General features: G+C 37.8%; 1 protein-coding gene across 2 annotated transcripts; it reads left to right on the top strand.

The window, feature by feature from the left end:
• The first annotated feature begins 337 nt into the window (after positions 1-337).
• Positions 338-5,306, top strand: LOC110367960. Of its 2 annotated transcripts, none has more exons than XM_021314885.2 (3): positions 338-353; positions 1,814-1,898; positions 2,837-5,306. In XM_021314885.2, the coding sequence occupies exon 3, from the start codon at positions 2,889-2,891 to the stop codon at positions 4,812-4,814; it is 1,926 nt and encodes a 641-aa protein (XP_021170560.2). In that variant the 5' UTR covers positions 338-353; positions 1,814-1,898; positions 2,837-2,888; the 3' UTR covers positions 4,815-5,306. The 2 variants fall into 2 exon arrangements, with proteins under 2 accessions (XP_021170560.2, XP_021170559.2); XM_021314884.2 differs by lacking the exon at positions 338-353 and adding an exon at positions 1,057-1,142.
• Positions 5,307-13,049: the final 7,743 nt, after the last annotated feature.

The following is a 13,049-nucleotide window of genomic DNA, read 5'->3' as shown; positions in this document are numbered from 1 at the left end:
CCTGTTGACAAGATATTTTTTGTACTGAGATAAACAATAAAATTACCCCAAACCTTTCTGAGCTTTTTGCTGCAAAGCCAGAGAAGGTTTTTAAAATAAAAGGTAATTGAACTTTGTGCTCTTCCTAAAAGGAAATATATGAATCTTTCACTTCCTCTGGGAAAGCCCAGCTTCTACCTATTTCTTCATAAAGTTGAAAGAGAGCCAGTTTAGGTCTGCAGATTTTCATTTTGATTTTCATTTCAGTTTCATTTTGAGTAATAGTAGGTGTGTCTCTGCACATCTTTCTATATAAACATAGAAAACTGTTGATCACAAAACTTTCCCTCATTTTCTCTGAAGAAGACATATTGGTAAGTTTTTTTTGTAAAATTATGAATTTTGTTTATTTGAACATGATGTTGGACATGGCCACCTTTAGATGTGTCTCTGTCAGCACACTTGACTCAAATAACTGGGCTATTAGCAGAACTCTGTAGAACCTGAGTACCTGCTGAGGGGTTAATTCAGCCAATTGTTTATAGTGATGTTGAACCAGAGACACCTCTAAATGTTGCAGGACATCAGTCTGTAAGGACTGGAGTTTAACAAGACCTGATTTATGGGAATGTGTCATCAGGTTTGTTTAGCAAATCTTATTTCTCCTAAAAAAATCATATCTCAAATATGACAATTTTTTTAATTGACGGGCTTTAGCACAACTCAGTGCCCAGCAGAACCCGAACCATAGAGTGAGGAGAAATATTGATTAAGGTTAGATTAATACTTTGGGTCAATCCTTCTCACCAAAGACTGAATCTAATTTATGATCCAAATTCCTCCCATAATCATTGTGCATGTTAGTCTAAGACTTAAATTTGCCGTACGTGTCATGATATGTCATTTTTAGACATTTTTAATTTATTAATGTGTTGTGTTCATTTGTTCTTTAAACTTAGTTTTACTATCCTGTTTACTTGTTTTGTTTTATTAAGTTGTTAGTTCATTGTTCTATGTACATTTTATAGTATTGTTTTTTGATATCTTCCATGTGTTTAGATCCTCCTGATGTCTCTCTATCTCCCTCAGCTCTCTGCATTAGTTCTCCTCAATTGTTTCTCATTCTCACCTGACTGACCTGCTCTCCACACTCTCCCCTCTATGTAAGCTCCATGGTTTTCATCAATCACTGCTGATTTATTCTGTTACTCTGTTCTTCTGCCATAAACCCTGTTTAACTGCCTGATACTCTTCCCTTGCTTTGTGTTATATTTGCTATTCTCCCTATTATTTTTTACTTCAATATGATGTTACATTTGTCAGTGTATTTGTCTCTTACACAAACATTTTTTTAAAAAATGCATCCACACATACGAAATTGTATTGTTAACAGTAAACAACTGCACAGGAAATTTGCCTGAGTAAAATTTACTCAAAGTGAGTATTTTTTTCCCCAGTGGGATCTCATGTAAACTCTTTCTGTGCATATTTTACTCACATTTTTACTAAATGTGTTGTCTCCATTTATAGATATGCAGTTGAGACTGGCAGTTCTGAACTGCTAATTGGTATGTCAAAAAATAAAATATCCCAAATGTCTTAAATTTTAAGCACACTTGAATCAAAATTTATTTGATATTTATCATCTGGTAGACAGTATTTAACGCCTTAACCGTATGGGTCTGTATGTGTTTTCTCTGTTGCTTAATTACAACAATCAACATTTTCTATTTTCACAGTTTCTGGTATTTTATTGAGAATATTTTTAACATAATGTACCCTCACAGCAGAACAGGCAAACTAAAACAGATTTTGGTTTGTTCTTGTATTTCAGGAAATTATCAGACCAAGACTGGAAATGCAAGCAACACTTTGAGATCATTAGATTCTGCAAGTTGTGTTTCCAACACCCAACCAAGGTTTGTTGTGATTCATCTATAACTAAGAAGATTCACTTTAAAAATAACAAATAATTAGTATTGCTGCAGTAAAGGCCAAATATCTATAAAACCAACATTACCTTGGTGAAAACTAAAAATATATCTCAATGGAATTTCATAATTCAGCACTTTTCAATAATCTTGTTATTGAAAAGTGCTTTATAAATAAACTTGCCTTGCCTTACTAAATAACATTTACTATTATTAATATGTCATTATGTTTTTTTATTTCCTTATTTTATTGAGCAATACTCAAAATATCATAAGACAGTATATCATAACACATTATATTTGTTGTTTTATTGGCTGTTTTATTTAACTTGTTCTTTTGTACTTCCTACAGTAATTTTTAAGAAATTACATTTTTGGAAATTTTCATATTTGTGACTGTGTTTTTTACTGAATGTTTTTAATGTGGACCCCAGGAAGACTAGCTGTTTGCCATGGCAACAGCTAATGGGGATCCTTAATAAAAATTACAAAAAATTACAGTCAACTGTCATAGTGTCACCAAAGGACTGAGACATGCAGTGATATTTGATATAATATAATAATACTGAACATGTAACTCATTTGACTAACTTAATCAGAAATACATTATTTACATTCATTCTACAAAAACTTATGTTTTCAAACCACTGTTTCTGCAAAATTAAAATTATTTTCTGCTTACAAATACCTAGTTAAAGGTATTTCAGATTGCAAAACCACTTCTCCCACTGAGCTACAGTTGGCAATGATTTTTTTTGTAATCTTTTAACATGTATTAACCAGGGAAGTCCTTAATCATGGAGGGTGTTGTATTTTTTATGTGCAGCTTGGTCTCACCGTCAAAGAAATTAGATTTTAATCAGCCTGTATAATTTACCTGATAATTAATTAGGCAAAAAGTATAATTTGTGTTGCTGTTGTCTCAGGTTTGACAGCAGGCAGATTGACAGCAAAGAAGAATCAAGACCGACATCCAAGATGTGCTTGTCACTGATCATAACTGTCCTGATTGTTGTGGTTGTGATTCTCTTGTTACTCTGGCAGAACATTATCACTCTGAACGACTTACTCAATACAGGAAAAATAATTTCAGATGTAGTCATCCCAGCATTAGATAACCCTAAAATATCAGGAGGCTTAACACTGACAGTCACTGTGATTTTTATTTTGTCAAGCCCTCTAACAACGACTCTGTTGGTTGTTGTTACTGCAACACTTTGGTTGCACTGGTTCAACATCTTCCCCCTGACACAATTAATTGCAACAGCCTTAGACTGTTGGATTGATTCAAAGGCAGGAGGTAAACGACTGGCTGATGTTGTTAAAGAAAAAAGCTCTCTAATGCCATCACAAAATGGTTGTTTCCCACTTTACAAAATTCCACTGGAAACAAAACAAATTGACATTAAAGGCTGCAAAAGTTTCACATTTGGAGATAAATCCACAAACTGTAACCGAAACATCATGGTCCTTGGAGCCTCAGGTGCTGGGAAGTCCACTGTCATCAATGCGATGGTAAATTACGTTCTAGGGGTTAAATGGGAAGACTCGTTTCGGTTTAAGTTAGTGGATGAAGGTCAGTCAAAGTCACAAGTTCAAGGTCAGTCTTCAAAAATCACGCTGTACAAACTCTACCACCAGGAGGGTTTCAGAGTGAATTACTCTCTGACTATTGTTGACACTCCAGGCTTTGGAGGCACTGGAGGTATAGACAGAGACAAGGAGATCACAGAGCAGCTGCGTGACCTCTTTACTAATCAGGAAGGTGTCGGTGAAATTGATGCCGTGTGTTTTGTTGTTCAGGCTGCTATAACTGAACTGAAATCAACACAAAGATACGTGTTTGATTCAGCCCTGTCAATCTTTGGCAAAGATGTGGCAGAAAACATCAGAGTTCTGGTGACGTATGCAGATGAGCAGCAGCTACCAGTTCTAGAAGCCCTCAAAGTGTCCGGTGTCCCATGTCCTCAAAGCAATGACGGGCTGCCAGTTCACTTCAAATTTAATAACTCAGTGCTGTTTGCTTCCAACAAATTCTCAGCAATAAGACGCATGATTGGGCTTAATGAGAAAACCTTTGAGTTTTGGAAGATGGGGACAAAGAGCATGGCCAGTTTCTTTGATAGTCTAACTCACATCAGAACCGTAAGACTGACAATGACCACAGAGGTCATGGAAGAAAGAAAACAGCTGGAAAATATTGCTGAGGAGCTGCAGAAGAAGGTTAAACTCGGCTTAGCCAAGGTTGAGGAAATAAGAATGACAAAGGAAAAACTACAAGAGCATGAAGCAGAGATCAGACAGAATGAGAACTTTGAGTTTTATATTAGCATGACAAAAACTGAACAAGTGGATATTTCTCACACTAAGCAATACATCACCAACTGTCTGCAGTGTCATGTTACCTGTCACTTCCCTTGTTCCATACCAAGGGATGAGGATAAAAAAGGATGCGCTGCAATGGAGTCGGACGGATACTGTAAAGTGTGTCCAGGGAAATGTTTCTGGAACGTGCATTCTAACCAGAGCTTCAGATGGGAATATACAGAAATTAAAGAAAAAATAACATTGAAGGAGCTAAAAGAAAAATATGAGAAGGCCTGTGGGCAGAAGGTGACTTTGGAGAAGCTGATGAGAAATCTGATTTCTGATTATGAATCTAAACAGTATGATGTGGTGAAACTGATTGCAGAGGCTGCAAAGTGTCTGAACAGACTGAAGGAAATAGTCCTGAACCCAAAACCCCTTACCACTCCAGAATATATCAACATGCTGATGAAAGGAGAGGAACAGGAGGCCAAACCAGGCTGGAAGGAAAGACTTCAGTCTCTGGAGAAAATGAAAGAAAAGGCAGATATCATAGCTAAAGTAGAGAAGGGAGAGAAACTTCTGGCCTATCCGTGATCTACTGGTTATACCGAGCTTTTAATGACATTTTCATTGCATTTCAGTGTGTTTTTTCCCTGGAAATAATAGTCAAGTATTTTGACTAAAATATTTCTTTTTAAAGATGCTTCCAGAACAATTTTTAAATATATTGTTTGGGTTTTTTAATGACCGTGTTTCACTTTATTGCTTGGGTGCGAATATGAATTTCTTCTACTCATATTACTTTGGTCTACTTCAAGTTTATGTAACTAATGTAAAAACACATTTGGGAGTGTTTTACTCCTTACTGTTGTTGGGAAAGCAAATGAAATAAGTAAGAAAAACTTGCAGATTTACTATAAATAATCAGTTACAGTAAAAGAAAAATCACATTCCCAGTCTTCAGTAATATGTAGACTTCTTATGTAGAGTTCTTAATTGCTGTTGTGTGTTGGGAATTGGCAAAAAGGTAATTTAATTGTCAGTGTGTTTTTACTGCATTGATGACAATAAAATTAATTAACTTTATGTGAAAGATTAAAGCTGTCACTGCGTTCTTTGTTCTAAAACAAAATTCTCCAAGCAGAACGAAGTTGGTGGTTGATAGATATTTGTACCGGCCTGCTCCTGCATATCTCTGAAGGCCCATCTTACCCCGGTCTTAAGATTTGGCAGTAAATGAGAAAACATTGATCAAGAGGTAAACATTGTAATATGCATATTTCATTCATTAGGAATTCCGAATGGAAATATGAGCTAAATACGACTCTAGGAGTCTTAAACTAGATTAACAAGATGTCTTTTCAGAAATTAATATAACCTGTGAAAGTACTACACCCCGATCAAACCACAGAATAAAGACCAAATTATCATGCAATGTAAAACCAAGATCCTAGTAGTACTAGTATTTAACATCTTAGGAATATGGAACTTATAAGACAAATGCAGTGATTACAAAATTCTTCTTTTTTCACACAATGCATTCAATCGTTGTCATGATGTCTTGTGTCTCAGAGATGTCTTCGTCTTGCCCATAAAGATAATGGGTTATACAGTCATTGTCCCAACCGCAGTCTCCACACAGCTGTAGGTTAATCATTTAAAAAAAAAAAAAAAAAAATCCAGCTGCCTCATCCGTGAGTAGCTATCAGCACTTCAAGCTGCTCCGTGGCGGATGGCACGGGTCGGTGGTAGTTGAAAACACCTCCAGTCAGGGAGTCTGACCCGAAAGCTGTTCCGGTGATGTTTTCTTTGACTCTCTGTGGCTGGCACGCACCACTCTGGAATCTGATGGGCCTCCTGACCCTTTGCCCCCACATCTGTCTTACGATTACCTTAGCGCGCACTCATCCGAGGTCTGGGGGTTGATGGACCCTCCTTCACATTCCTGGACTCTCCTATTTTACGTATCCAATACAATCTGAAACTTACACGACAATCTTTAGATGTCAATTTTTTGTGTGCTACCTGTAAATCCCGGGAGGTTGACGTCGCACCCTGAAAAACTCCTTCCAGTCATACGGAATGTATCCTGTAATGAAATTAACTTAACACTCCAACAAAAAACAAACATCAAAGCTTTACCCCATATCAATTTAGTCTGTGCACAGATTGTTAGCCAATTGTTTTTGATAGATTCTAATTAATACTATCACAGTTCCTCTATGCGTCTCCTGACACCTCTGGTCATCCTGCAAAAGAATTCACGCATGCACAGACAAATACTTTAGACCTCTGGTGGGGACCTCCGCGTCTGTGGAATCAAAAATTTACATGTACATTTTTCCTGTAAGAATGTCAGAATCTTCTTTGGATTAAAGTGACCACACATCACACCACTTTACACAAAACCTTTCTGTAGCCTCTACTCCCATCCCAGATGTCCTACTCTGTGTGGTTCAGAAAAAGTTCCTGTTTTAATCCTAGAGGAAATGCAAACCTTCATCAGGTCATTTTATAGCACCTATTAGTCCTCCTGCAATGAATTCCTCTCTTTGTTTACCTGCAATAGATACTATCCCTATGTCAAAAATTCCTTCATCCACCCTTTAGAATCATTTGACAGGCACTGTTTTTCCAACATATACTAAACCCCCATTTTATTCACCTATCTTTTTTTCCAACTTGTTACAAATCCTGATCCAGTTACCTCCAACACAATATATGCGGCTTTCAATCCCTAACTATCCTGCCTAACACAACAACCATTTTTTAAACTACTACTTAAGCAGGGCCTTTAATAGAACTAGCTTAGATATGCATTAAGTTACCCTCTGTTGCCCTCAGTTGCCCTCTGTTTTTCTATTTTATCCAGTTTTTTTCTATTTTATGTAAGGCAAGGCAAGGCAAATTTATTTGTATAGCACAATTCAGTACAGAGACAATGCAAAGTGCTTTACACGATTAAAATACAGGAAAATAGAACAGAATATAAGCAAATAGGAATAAAATGTAGAAACAAAAAAGAAACAGTTGGACTAAAAAAGGTGAACTAATGCTGTTTCGGTAGAACAGTTTAACTAGAACAGTCAAAAACAGTCCTAAACAAATGTGTTTTTAATCTTGATTTAAAGGAACTTAGGCTTTTCGCACTTTTACAGTTTTCTGGAAGTTTGTTCCAGATAAGTGGAGCATAGGAACTAAATGCTGCTTCTCCTTGTTTAGTTCTGGTTCTAGGTATGCAGAGAAGGCTGGAGCCAGAAGACCTTAGTGCTCTGGATGGTTGATACACTGATAACAAGTCTGTAATGTATTTAGGTGCTAAGCCATTCAGGGATTTATAGACTAAAAGAAGGATTTCAAAGTCTATATATACAGGATACAGGGAGCCAGTGTAAGGACTTTAGAACTGGGGTTTTGTTCTCTACTTTTTTAGTCTTAGCGAGGACGCGTGCAGCAGCGTTCTGGATCAGCTGCAGCTGTCTGATCCACTTTTTAGGCAGGCCTGTGAAAACACCGTTGCAGTAATCAATTCAACTAAAAATAAATGCATGGATTAGTCTTTCCAGATCCTTTTGAGACATTAGTCCTTTAATCCTGGAAATGTTCTTCATGTGATAGAAAGCCGACCTTGTAATTGTCTTTAGATGCTTTTGGAGGTTCAGGTCTGAGTCCATCACTACACCCAGGTTTCGGGCCTGATCAGTAATTTTTAGCTGAAGCGACTGAAGCTGTGTGCTAATTGTCTTTAGATGCTTTTGGAGGTTAAGGTCTGAGTCCATCACTACACCCAGGTTTCGGGCCTGATCACTGATTTTTAGCTGAAGCGACTGAAGCTGTGTGCTAACTTTTGATCTCTCCTCAAGAGGTAATTCAAAAGTTACATAAGATCAGTGTATCTAAATGAAATAATGACTGCGAACTGATGGTCTCAGTGGCACACTGCAATTCAGCTTTGTGAGAATGCTGGATGTTCCAAGTTATTTACATACCGAGCCAGGGTGGTGTGTCTGAGCAAAGGGCATATAAAACATTGTTTATAGCCTGATTAAAATACCTGGTTATATAACAAATCCTGGTGAATATCTGGTGTATCGCAGCAGGTAACTGTTATATGTAAAATAGAAAAATCTCAAAATTTACGGAGGGCACCGTTGTGCATTCCAGAGAGAGAGGCCTAACGCGTAATAAGCCTGTCACCCCAGGAAGTTGAAGCTGATAGCAACCCCTTTTGTAAATTTATGACATGCAGTTGTTAACCAGAGAGACATTCCCACCCATTGGATGTCATGGTTTAGTTTTGATTCGGCTTTTGTTTACTATTATTCTCAGTTTTTCCACCTTGTTTGGGTTTTAGTTTGTTAAATTTTAGTTTCCTCCTTCCCTTCCACCCAGCCTTCACTTCACTCTCCTTGCAGTCAGTCACACCTGTTAGTAATTATTCAGTCAGATGCATTTCACCTGTTAGTCTTCCTATTTAAACCTCCCTCTGCTTCACTTTAGTGCTGGTCCGTCTTCTGTTCTCCACCTCTCCATGCCAGTCTCCGTTTGCCTTGGAAGATTTGTTTTTTGCTCTTTGCTTGAGAGAACTGCTAACCTGACTAGCTGCCCTGGAGAAGCTCTGCTCTGTGCCCCGCTGTCTCCCGAGAACTGCTTACCTGATTGGCCGCCCTGAAGGAGTTCTGATCTGTTGCCCTGACGTTGCCACAGGGTCTGGTTGCTTCCCGGCCACTTTGTAGTTAATGGACTCCCGCTCCGGGTCGTCAGCTCCTGCCATCCTCTACACCCCTGTTCTCGTGCAGTTTTGTCTCTCTGGTCTCATCATTCAACAACCTTCTCTTCAATAAACTCTCAAAGATTCCACCTCTGTGTGTAGTGTGTTCGGGTCATCAGAACAAAACGTGACATTGGATCTCCTGTTCATAATTGTACACCTTCTGCTGTTCAATTATAATCAATATGGTCAAATACTCATGTTTAAAAGGACATATCAGTTATATAACAGAAAAGTGAATAGACATTAGTATATTTTTAAAACAGCAAACCTGTACACTGGTATATGCCCAATTGGTTGCCTTAAGAAATGTTTAACCATCTCCTGATCCATTTGCATTTTAGTAGCGCAAAGATGGAGAGAAAGAAAAATATGAGAACACATGTTCAGCAGTATATGGCTAGAATTAACTGTCTGTGTTTTACCTTAAAGATTATTGTTACCAGTCTGTGTGGTTCCTGACATGGGCCAGATTGACATTTTTGACAGATCAGGCAGAAAGCAGATTGGAGTTTATACTTCGCACTCAAAGCTTCCATGTGTGGAAGTCTGAAAGAACAATAGATGCAGCATCTCTTCCCCCATGTGTTGCAATGGCAGACCGCTTTAATGTCTCTGCAAAGCACCTCAGTGACAAAGTCTCAGTCCACAACTCAGAATCTGATGAAATAAGTGGCTCCAATGTATGCAGAAAGTTCATACAGTCATTTCCCTTGAAAGCTTAGGATCTGTGCTGTTCATGTGGCGTTGCCATCCATTCCAGAGTGTGTAAACATTGTTCATGGGACCGTTATCCCCTTGCTGGGGTACTGACCTTCTGGAGGTGAGGTCATATTGGGACTTCATGCCAGGCTGACTTGCCTTGCAGAGGATGGGTGCTCCAATAAATTCAACAAATCAGCTCTAAATGCTCAGTTGTATTGCTCCAACCTCAAATCGGCACTGATCACCACATTTGGCATTTTGCTTCCATGCTTCAGAACCAACAGACCTGCAATGAAATGAAAGACAGAAGAAAAAAAAACAGGAGGATGAAGCCCCCCCTCCTTTAATTAAATTAGAGACATTCCTTGGTGCAACCTAGTGCTTCATCTTACTCCCTGTCTGCGTTGTTTCCAATAGCTGTAACTTTATTATCTTTTAGTAATTGACAAACTCAAGCGTTGTCTTTCTCCCCTCCTTTTGAGCCACAGGCTAATAGTGTATCAAATATTTTTCCCAACGAGCGTATCACGATTTAAGTTCATCAGCTGAGATACTGAAGAGGACATGCTTTTCAACACCATTTCTCTAAATAATTCACCCAAAGTGGACAGATTTATTTTAGGATCCACACCTGTGTGTTTGATCCATTTCCCTTTTAGCTTGAGTTATGTAGTCTTTTGGATGCTGTTATGGGTCCCAGTTGTATTTTAGGAAGCTCTGCTAAAGTAGATAAAATAAAATACTGTGTAACTACATCCACCAAGAAAGAAATGATAAAAAAACACTAAAGTTACACCCTAAAATGGCTCTAGAATCAGTTTTGTGCCTTTGTTTAAAAATTCTTTAAATTCAGCCAGCCATGATCAATCACCAGCAACGATGTTGAGAAGTTTATTCACCAGAAATTACATATCACCAAATGAACAAAGAAAAGATTCCTCGGCTCCTAAATTACTTTGTATCAAGGGCATCTACATTTTGTGGGACTAGGAGAATGTGGTTACATATAATGAATACTTTGGGGACCATCCTATGATTTTCCCTTAATACTTTCCGTTCCTGCTCTTTTCTGCCGCTCTGCAATATCAGTATCTATAATAAAATTATGCAAGCCATTAACATGTGTCATAGATTCCTCAATATTAGCTGCTTCATTTAAGGATAACTTCAAAACTGACTCATGACTAAATGCAGGGTTAACAAAATCTATCAAATTAGCAACAATGTACTTTTGCCAACACTATTAAGCTCCATTTTACCCTTAACTTTTAACTTTTAGTTTTGCTCACTCGTGTTTTCTCCCAGACCTGCAATGAGCAGAAGCTGATAATGTGCTATTTCCTGCTCTCTGTTAATCAGCTAGATTTAAGTCTGGTGTATTACATTCATATATATGTATTATAACTAGAGCTTTAAACAATAAAAACATTTTAATCGCCATTTAATTGCAAATTATATTTTATTTCTGAAAGTGTAAAAGCTCATTTAGGCATTTTAATATGCAACTTTGCAATAGATGACTCTAATTAAAATTATGCTCTTACAGAAGGTATCTTCCCTTTTTTTGTTTATTCCCAATTTCTTAATGCCTCAAACAAATGTTTAATGTTCTTCCAAACTTCCAACAACTTTTCCAAACTTCTAACCTCTATCTAACTTTTAGGCTACAGTTTTAAAATAAAATTTTTCTCCAAAACTTACCAAGATCCAGCTGGCCGTGCTCTCTCCAATGTAACTCACCCATCAACTGCTGCCAAAACTTCAAATCACTTTTCTCCGTTCAAACTTCTCCTGCACTTCAACAAACATCATTAATGCATCGACCTTTTGTCTAATAATTTCCAAATTCTCCTTATCTTTTACCCATATCTTAGCCAGATTCTTGCTCCATAATGAACACTTTTTACTTAACCAAATGTAATCTGCTCCACAGTACTTCTCTCATTGTAAGGCTCAGAGCCGGGGGGTTCACACCATCCTGGAGAAACACACGCACACACAGACCCCCACTCTTTGAAGAGCCGTGGGGCTCAATCAGTCTCTTCTTCTCACTCACACTCCATGGATCCCATTTTAACCGAGACAAAGTTTTTAACAAGACGTAACAAAAATAACATATTAAGACAGACAGCTTGCTCGCAAAGAGGGACCTTTGTCCCTTCCGTTCGACGGAACTGTCTCATTTCTTTTAATATCTCCTTGGTCTGACCGTCGTGCTTCCGAAAAAACCCGTTTTTGGAAGCTAAGAAACAACCCAAATTGTTTCTCTGGGATCCCTTTAAATCTCTATTTTTCTATAACAGTTCACCATTCAGGGTCTTACTGTTCTTAGCCTCAACTTTTAAAGATGTTAACATATCTTGACCATTTCCTATCGCTACACATACTTTTGGAAGTCTCCTTTTCCAGAAATAACGCCTCATCTCAGTCTTAAAAATCACCAATTTGTCAGTCTGGAGTTGGAATGACCAAATTTCGAGACTCTTTATCTTCTTTGTATTTCATCTTTTTTATTTTGATTTATTTTATTTTCCTACAGTCTCACCATCTAAGTTTCTCGACTGTTATTTCTATTTTATCGTTTCTATCTTATTTTATGTTTTTTGACGTAGACATACACATAAATCCCAATCAATCTTTTCTCGGTTTCAACATAAATTCCATTCAATCCTCTTATATTAATTTGTCTGTTTAACCTCTGATATTTTGTGAAGAAAGCTTCTCATCTACAGCACCACTTTAAATTTAGCCTAAACATCTAACATTTTACCAAAGGAGAATAAAAAATCTCTTTACCTTTTCGGGTTGACTCTGTGGTGCTGCAAATGATTACTCCTTCATGCCCAAATTCAAAAGGTTCCTCTACTTACAGCCAATCCGGGTCACGGCACCAAGTTGATAGATATTTGTACCGGCCTGCTCCTGCATATCTCTGAAGGCCCATCTTACCCCGGTCTTAAGATTTGGCAGTAAATGAGAAAACATTGATCAAGAGGTAAACATTGTAATATGCATATTTAATTCATTAGGAATTCCGAATGGAGACAGAGTATTACATTACCATTTGTTCTATTTAGGACAAGTTGACCTCATGGCAATGTAGGATTCTGTCTGATTTTTCACAACCCTGAACACATTTTAAAAGGCTGGCTTCCCTCCCATGTCTTTCAGGAGGCAAGGTAATCTGTTTGAACAAATAAACTCTCCTTTTCTGAACTGCCCCCCCTCCCCCTGCAATAAAACCTCCTGTGTTATTCTACCCAGCAACAGGGAGAGACAGTCAACACTCTGCATTCTTCAGCAACCCCAACTAATATATTTATCCACAGTTGGTTTGTACCTGAATGCACTTC

The sequence above is a fragment of the Fundulus heteroclitus genome, unplaced genomic scaffold, assembly GCF_011125445.2.
Source record: "Fundulus heteroclitus isolate FHET01 unplaced genomic scaffold, MU-UCD_Fhet_4.1 scaffold_63, whole genome shotgun sequence".
Classification (NCBI taxonomy): domain Eukaryota; kingdom Metazoa; phylum Chordata; class Actinopteri; order Cyprinodontiformes; family Fundulidae; genus Fundulus; species Fundulus heteroclitus.
This window is presented reverse-complemented; position numbering and strand designations above follow the sequence as displayed.